Here is a 9,016-nt window from a genome sequence, read left to right on the forward strand (position 1 = left end):
TCCGGGCTATTGTGAATAGAGCTGCAATGGACATTTTGGTACATGTCTCTTTTTGAATTATGGTTTTCTCAGGGTATATGCCTAGTAGTGGGATTGCTGGGTCATATGGTAGTTCTATTTTTAGTTTTTTAAGGAACCTCCATACTGTTCTCCATAGTGGCTGTACCAATTCACATTCCCACCAGCAGTGCAAGAGTGTTCCCTTTTTTCCACACCCTCTCCAGCATTTATTGTTTCTAGATTTTTTGATGATGGCCATTCAGGATTTGTTACTGTGGTTCTGGAGTCTCCAAAGCGGGTAATTCACTAAATAACCTAGAAAAAGAAGAGCAAAATAAACTCAAAGCAAGCAGAAGGGGATAATAAAGATAAGAGCAGAAATTAATAAAATAAAAAACAGAAAAATGGAGAAAATCAATGAAACCAAAATCTGATTCTTAAAAAAAAAAAAATCAGTAAAGCTGATAAATATCTAGCCAGACTGACCAAGATAAAAAGAGGGAAGACACAAAGTCCTGACATAAAGAATGAAGGAGGGGACATCACTAGTCTCCCTACAAATATTAAAAGTATAATAAGGAAATACCATGAACAACTCTGTGCACATATATGCAACAACTTAAATGAAATGGACCAATTTCTTGAAAGACACAAATTACCAAAACTCATTCATGGAGAAATAAAGTGGATAGTCCTATACCTATTAAAGAAATCTAATTCATGGCTTCCAAAAAAGAAAACTCTAGGTCCAGATGACTTCACTGGTGAATTCTACTAAACGTTTAAGGAAGAAACAACAATTTTTCACAGTCTCTTCCAGAAGATAAAGAGGTAATACTTCCTAGCTCATTTTAATAAAGCCAGCAGTAACCTCATATCAAAACGAGACAAAGATCTAAGAAAACTACAAAACAATATCCTTGCCCTCCGTATACAGAAGCAAAAATTCCTCAACAAAATATTAGCAAGTGAAATTCAGCAATATATAAAAAAGATAACCAAATGGTGTTCATTCCAGGAATACAAGACTGATTCAACACTTGAAAATCAATGTAATTCTCCACATTAACAGATTTAAGAAAAACGACATGATCATATAAATAGGTCCAGAAAAAGCAGTTTAAAAAAATTAACATCTGGGCCTCCCTGGTGGCGCGGTGGTTGAGAGTCCGCCTGCCGATGCAGGGGATACGGGTTCGTGCCCCGATCTGGGAGGATCCCATATGCCGCGGAGCGGCTGGGCCCGTGAGCCATGGCCGCTGGGCCTGCGTGTCCGGAGCCTGTGCTCCGCAACGGGAGAGGCCACAACAGTGAGAGGCCCGCATACCGCAAAAAGGAAAAAAAAAAAAAAAAAAATTAACATCCATTCATAATTAAAATTCAGCAGACTAGGAATAGAAGGGAACTTCTTCAGTCTGGTAAAGGTCATCTGCAATAAAACTACAGCTAACATCATACTTAATGGTGAAAGATGGAATGCTTTCCTCCTAAGACTGGATATTAATGCAAGAATGTCTACTGTCATTACTCCTATTGAATATTGCTGTGGAAGTCTTAGCAAATGCAATAAGTCTGGAGAAAACTAAAGGCATTCTAGTTGAAAAGGAAGAAATAAAACTATTCACAGATGATATGATTGTCTATGTAAAATATCCCAAAGAATCTATTAAAAAGCTCTTAGAACTAAAAAGTTTAGCAAGGTTGCAGGATACAAGATCAATATAGAAAAATCCAATGTATTTCTATATATTAGCAATGAACAACTGGAAACACAAATTTAAAAAACAGTACCATTTGTATTAGTTCCAAAGGAGAAAGAAATGCTTAAGTATAAATATAACAAATTATGTGAGGTTTTATGTGCTAAGGAAAGAGGTGAAAAAAGAACTAAAGTGAAGAGACATATCATGCATATGGGTTAGAAGACTCAATATAGTTAAGATAGCAGTTCTGCCCAAATTGACCTATAGATTTAATGCAATCCCAAACAAAAATTTATATAGAAAGGTAAAGGGACTAGACTAGCCAAGACAATATTGAAAAAGAAGAACAAAGTCTGAAGGACTCATACCTGATTTTAAGACATACTATAAATCTACAGCAGTCAAGGCAGTGTAATCTGGGCAAAAGGATAACATAGAATAATGAGACAGAGTGGCTAGCGGAAGCGGGAGCCGGCGGCTGCGGGCACCTGGTCCCACAGCATGGCGGGGGCGGGGCTGGGGGAGGCGCGCTCCGAGAAGGCCGGGGAGTCCCTCGCCTCGGCCCTTTGAGCCCGGACCGGACAGAGATGTGATAATGGATCATCATGTTTCCACCATCAAACCTCGAAGAATCCAAAACCAAAATGTCATTCACCGCCTGGAACACCGGCGGATCAGTTCAGGCAAGGCAGACACCCACTGGCACCAGGTCCGAGTGTTCCACCAGAATGTCTTCCCCAACTTCACGGTCGTCAATGTTGAAAAGCCGCCTTGTTTCTTGCGTAAATTCTCACCTGATGGACGCTACTTCATTGCTTTCTCTTCAGACCAGACATCTCTCGAAATCTATGAGTACCAGGGCTGCCAGGCAGCTGAGGACCTACTGCAGGGCTATGAGGGGGAGATCCTGTCCAATGGCAATGACCAGCGGTCAGTCAACATCCGTGGCCGGCTCTTCGAACGCTTTTTCGTCCTGCTGCACATTACCAATGTGGCGGCCAATGGCGAGCACCTGAACCGGGAGTGCAGCCTCTTCACTGATGACTGCCGCTGTGTCATCGTGGGCTCAGCTGCCTATCTCCCAGACGAGCCTCACCCTCCTTTTTATGAAGTATATTGGAACAGTGAGTCCGTGACCCCCAACCCCCGGTCCCCCCTGGAGGACTACTCCCTCCATATCATTGACCTTCATACTGGCCGCTTATGTGATACACGTACCTTCAAGTGTGACAAAGTGGTCCTGTCACACAACCAAGGGTTGTACTTGTATAAGAACATCCTGGCCATCTTGTCAGTGCAGCAGCAGACCATCCATGTCTTCCAGGTGACTCCTGAAGGCACGTTCATTGATGTGAGGACCATTGGCCGCTTCTGCTATGAGGATGACCTGCTCACTGTGTCAGCTGTTTTTCCTGAGGTGCAGCGGGACAGTCAGACAGGCATGGCCAATCCTTTCAGGGATCCCTTCATCAACTCCCTGAAACACCGGCTGCTCGTGTACCTTTGGCGCCGGGCAGAGCAGGATGGTAGTGCAATGGCCAAGAGGCGCTTCTTCCAGTATTTTGACCAACTACGGCAGCTGCGCATGTGGAAAATGCAGCTTCTGGATGAAAACCATCTGTTTATCAAGTATACTAGTGAGGATGTCGTAACCCTGCGGGTCACAGATCCATCACAGGCATCTTTCTTTGTGGTGTACAATATGGTGACAACAGAGGTGATCGCTGTGTTTGAGAATACATCAGATGAGCTTTTGGAGCTGTTTGAGAACTTCTGTGATCTCTTCCGTAACGCTACCCTGCATAGTGAAGTCCAATTTCCCTGCTCAGCTTCCAGCAACAATTTTGCAAGGCAGATCCAGCGCCGGTTTAAAGACACTATTGTAAATGCCAAGTATGGAGGGCACACGGAGGCAGTACGCCGGCTGCTGGGTCAGCTCCCCATCAGCGCCCAGTCTTACAGTGGTAGCCCCTACCTTGATTTGTCTCTCTTCAGCTACGATGACAAGTGGGTGTCAGTCATGGAGCGGCCCAAGACTTGTGGAGATCACCCTATCAGGTTCTATGCCCGGGACTCTGGTCTGCTCAAGTTTGAGATTCAGGCAGGCTTACTGGGCCGCCCCATCAACCACACGGTGCGACGCCTTGTTGCCTTCACCTTCCACCCTTTTGAGCCTTTTGCTATCTCTGTGCAGAGGACTAACGCTGAGTATGTTGTCAACTTCCATATGCGACACTGCTGCACGTAGGTGCCTCACCAGAGCGGGTCATCTGGTCTTCCAAGACTCTTCCCCCTTCATATCTCAGTGGACTGTAAAGCAGAAGCTCCTGACTCTCAGCCTTGTCGGTTCCAGACTGTATACCTCAGATGGGGAGAGCCATGTGGCTCAGCCTGACGGAATTTTTTTGTCGTACACAGTACAACTACCGATCGACTTAAAGTCCTCTTGCCTTTTCCCTGTGGGAATGCCCAGCATTAATTAAGTCCATTTAAGTTTTGTTTTATTTTGCATTTTATTGCTATGAAGATGAGAGCATTACACCTCTGCCTCCTTCATGTCACTTCTTTGGCATTATGGTATACAGCCTGAAGCAGGTGAATCTTGTTTACTCATGAGAAGTGTATACACCTTTCCACTTAGCCAATAACAGGGCTGTCTTTATAAGAAAAAAAAATAAAGCCTTGTTATTTGCATACTTAAAAAAAAAAAAAGAATAATGAGACAGAATAGAAATCCCAGAAATAGACTCACAAATATGATGAACTGATTTTCGACCAAGGTGCAATAGCAACTCAGTAGAGAAAGGAAAGTCTTCAATGAATGGTGCTAGAACTGGATGTCTATATGCAGAAATATGAACCTTGATTTACAATTTACACTGTTAAAAATTAACTCAAAATGGATCATAGCTAGACCACAGTGAGATACCACTTCACATTCACTAGCATGTCACTAATCAAAAAGACAGTAACAAGCAGTGATGGTTGGAACTGTCATATATTACTGGTGGAATTGTAAAATGGTGCAACCACTTTGGAAAACAATTCGGCAGTTCCCCAAAAAGTTAAACATAGAGTTACCAAAAGACCCAGCAGTTCTACTCCTGGGTACACCCAAGAGAAATGAAAACATTTGTCCACACAAAAATGTGTGCACAAATGTTCATAGCAGCAGTGTTCATAATAACTAAAAAGCTGAAACAGTTAAATGTCCATCAACTGGTGAATGGGTAAATAAAATGTAGTATATTCATACAGTGGACTATTATTCAGCTATAATAAGAAATGAAGTACTGATGCATGTTACAACATGGATGGACCTTGAAAATAGGCTAAGTGAAAGAAGTCACAAAATATTACATATTGTATCATTCAAGTTATATAAAATGCTTAAAATAAGCAAGATTGAAGAGACAGAATGTAGATTAATGGTTGCTCGGGGCTAAAGGTAGAAAGTGGAAAAGGGGATTTATTGCTAATGGGTGTGGGGTTTTTTTTGGGGGGTGGGTGTGGATAAAAATGTCCTAAAATTAGGTGTGGTGATAGTTGCACAACTCTGAATATACTAAAAAACATTTAATTTACACATTAAATGGGTGAATTTTATGGTATGTGAATTATACCTTAATAAAGCTGTTTTTCAAAACAAATGGATCAGAGATCTAAATGTAAAACATAAGATTATAAAACTCTTAGAAGAAAACATAAGAGAAAATGTTCATGACTTCTAGTTAAGCAGAGTTCTTAGATAAGACAGCAAAAGCACAATCCATGAAAGAAAAAAATTGATTTCATCGGAATTTAAAACTTTTGCTCTGTGAAGGACACTGTTAAGGGAATAAAAAGACAAACCACAGACTAGGAGAAAACACTTATATGACAAAGGAGTATGCCAGAATATATCTTTTAAAAATCTCTCAAAATTCAACAATAAGAAAGCAAACAACCCAATTGAAAAAATATATGAATGGATAGTCAACCAGAGAAGATACACAGATGATAAATAAGCATCTGAAGAGATGCTCGACATTATTAGTCATTAAGGAAATGCAAATTAAAACCACACTGAGAGGGACTTCCCTGGTGGTCCAGTGGTTAATAATCCGCCTTCCAGTGCAGGGGACGTGGGTTCAATCCCTGGTTGGGGAACTAAGATCCCACATGCCGGGGGGCAACTAAGCCCATGTGCCGCAACTACTGAGCCTGCAAGCTCTGGAGCCCAAGTGGCACAACTAGAGAGAAGCCCACGCACTGCAACGAAAGATCCCGTGTGCTGCAACTAAGACCTGACACAGCCAAAAGTAAATAAATAAATAATAAATAAATAAAACCCACAATGAGATATCACTACACGCTGTATTATTTATCTATTGCTCTGTAACAAATTACCCCAAAACTTAGTGGCTTAAGACAGCATACATTTATTATCTCAGTGTCTGGGGGTCAGGGGTCCAGGCAGAACTTCACTGGGTCATCTGTTTCAGTCTCTCACAAGGCTTCACTCAAGGTGTTGGCTGGGACAGCAGTCCCAAATGAAGGTTCAACAGGGGAAGGATCCATTTCCAAGCATGGTTATTAGCAGGACTCAGTTACTTGAGGGTGTTGGATTTTGTGCCTCAGTTCCTTACTGGCTGTTGGCTGCAGACTGCACTTATTCCCTTGCCAGGTAGCAGCTCTCTCCATCAAGGCAAACATGCAAGAAGAGCCAGAAAGAGATGACCAGCAAGACAGAGTCACAGTCATTTGTAACCTGATCACAGAAGTAGCATCCCCATCACCATTACCATATCGTTTCAGTTTAAGAAAATGAAAGGGAAATTAATATTGTTCGTTTTTCTTATTCTGTTTGTTAGAAGCAAGTTGTTAAGTCCAGCCTGAATTCAAGAGGAAGGAATTATCCAAGGCTGTGATTACCTGGAGGCATGAATATCATGGGAGCCATATCAGAAGTTTCCTACCACACACCCTTTTTAAAAAATTAATTAATTAATTAATTAATTTGCATGAGATTCATATTTATTTATTTATTTATGGCTGCATTGGGTCTTCATTGCTGCACATGGGCTTCTCTCTAGTTGCAGTAAGTGGGGGCTACTCTACGTTGTAGTGCACGGGCTTCTCATTGTGGTGGCCTCTCATGGAGCACAGGCTCTAGGCGCACGGGCCTCAGTAGTTGTGGTGCGTGGGCTCAATAGTTGTAGCGCACGGGCTTAGTTGCTCCGCAGCATGTGGGATCTTCCCGGACCCGGGCTCAAACCCGTGTCCCCTGCATTGGCAGGCGGGTTCTCAACCACTGTGCCACCAGGGAAGTCCAGCACACACCCTTTTTAGATGAGCTAAAATAAAAACTTCTAAGAATCTTGGAGTTCACACAGTAGAAGGGCCTTGCAAATGTGCTGAGTGGGTTGAGGGTATCAGCCAGTACAAAAACATTTGCAATCCTGAAAGCATCTATGCAGGAGAGAAACCCTATAAAGGAGGTAAAGGTGGTGAGAGTTATTACAGAGCTGCTGATCTTAGAGGTCATCAGAGTCCACATGGGAGAGAAACCAGATCCACATGAAGAGCACAGTAAGGGCTTCACCAGGTGCTCCACTCTTCTCCATTATACACCCCATTCCCATTCGGGAGAGGAATATATCAGTGTGGTACGTGTTGTAAGAATTTTTCTGAGTGTGAAACTTGGCATTCATAAGAGAGCCCACGGGGAGAGAGACCCTATAAATGTGATGAGTGTGGTTAAGGCTCCTCTCAGGCTTCAACACTTCACATTCATCTGAGAATCCACACAAGAGAAAAATTGATATGAACAAGTGTGACATGGACTTCAGTCAGAAAGGAAATATTCACCTTTAGTAGAATCTACGTGGAAGAGAAATCCTCTATAATCGATGTGATAATAAGGACGGTCAAAACTCTAAGTTTCAGACGTGCAGCAGAGACACCTATTACAAATACGACAATCGTGGGGGGAAGAAAGTTCACCTAGAACTTTAAAACTCATAATGACGTTACACATAAGAAATAAACCATACCAATAGCCTAAGTGAAACTTAAGTGAAAATATTATCTGTCAAGTGTTTTAATGTTACAAGATATAGAAGCAATCAGCTTAAGGTTCTGTTTATGAAGAAGCAATAAAAAAAAGTTGAAAAGAATTATATCTATGGAACATCCTGGACCCATAATGAGACTGAAAAAACCTCATGAAGAGTTGGGTTCATACCATGACTTTTCCAGTGGTACAAGATTCTGCCAAGAATGTAAGTGATCATGGAAGTAGGTCCACAATGCTGCTTTTCCTGAGTGATGATGTCCTATGCATTGTCTAAAATCTTGTCTTGAGATAGGTGAAACTTTCCACTTTCCCATTTCTTATGTGAGTATCCTTGTTTCTCACAGTGTGGTTTGCAGATCACCTATATCAGAATTACTCAAGGTGAGTACTGCAGTGTAAATAATACCTTAGTAATTAGTGCACAAAAACTTCAGTGTACATAATTATCTTGCGGGGGGGGGGGCACTTGTTAAAATGCAGATTCCTGGGCCTCAACCACGTCTTCTTAATCAGTCTACAGGTGTGGGGACCAAGGATTTGCATTTGTAAAGGCTCCTCCTTCCCTTATAGGTGATTATTACGTATACCAAAGTTGGAGAATTACTGCTCTATGGGATGTTTGCATAAAGTTAAAAAAAGAAACAAAATCTGGGCTTCCCTGGTGGCGCAATGGTTTAGAGTCCACCTGCCAATGCAGGGGACACGGGTTCGTGCCCCGGTCCGGGAAGATCCCACATGCCGCAGAGCGGCTAGGCCCGTGAGCCATGGCCGCTGAGCATGTGCGTCCGGAGCCTGTGCTCCGCAACGGGAGAGGCCACAGCAGTGAGAGGCCCGCATACCGCAAAAAAAAAAAAAAAAGAAAAAGAAACAAAATCTTAGGTGGCATTTTACTAGTGTGCTGAACCTACTGAATACAGAAATTTCTACCAATAAATTGATCGATGTAGGAGGTAAAATTCAGGAGACTTGAAAATGCACATTGGCTGCCCAAGGAAATATTAACAAAGGGTTCTCTGACATCACCCATGATGAGATGGGTGATGACCATAAATGAAAACTTATGGGGACAAGCAGCCACAACTCGGCTTTTAAATGATGTTATTTCTAAAGCTTCAAACAGCGTTAAACATGGTTTGCTGTGGGAACATACAACTTGATAAGGGGAATCTGGTATGAATCTATTATATATAAAAAAAACAGATGGGCTTCCCTGGTGGCGCAGTGGTTGAGAGTCCACCTGCCGATGCAGGGGACA

The 9,016-nt window shown here is 42.3% G+C and overlaps 1 protein-coding gene across 1 annotated transcript; it reads left to right on the plus strand.

The window, feature by feature from the left end:
- Positions 1-2,197: 2,197 nt before the first annotated feature.
- Positions 2,198-4,312, plus strand: LOC132479066 (DET1 homolog). The gene has a single exon (XM_060082622.1). It carries the CDS (start codon positions 2,299-2,301, stop codon positions 3,949-3,951), a length of 1,653 nt encoding a protein of 550 aa, XP_059938605.1. The 5' UTR covers positions 2,198-2,298; the 3' UTR covers positions 3,952-4,312.
- Positions 4,313-9,016: the final 4,704 nt, after the last annotated feature.

Source organism: Mesoplodon densirostris, chromosome 2, assembly GCF_025265405.1.
Source record: "Mesoplodon densirostris isolate mMesDen1 chromosome 2, mMesDen1 primary haplotype, whole genome shotgun sequence".
NCBI classification, from domain to species: Eukaryota; Metazoa; Chordata; class Mammalia; order Artiodactyla; family Ziphiidae; genus Mesoplodon; species Mesoplodon densirostris.

Excerpts from the sequence above, each read along its gene's own strand:
- LOC132479066 (XM_060082622.1), top strand. The coding sequence starts at position 2,299 with ATGGATCATCATGTTTCCACCATCAAACCTCGAAGAATCCAAAACCAA.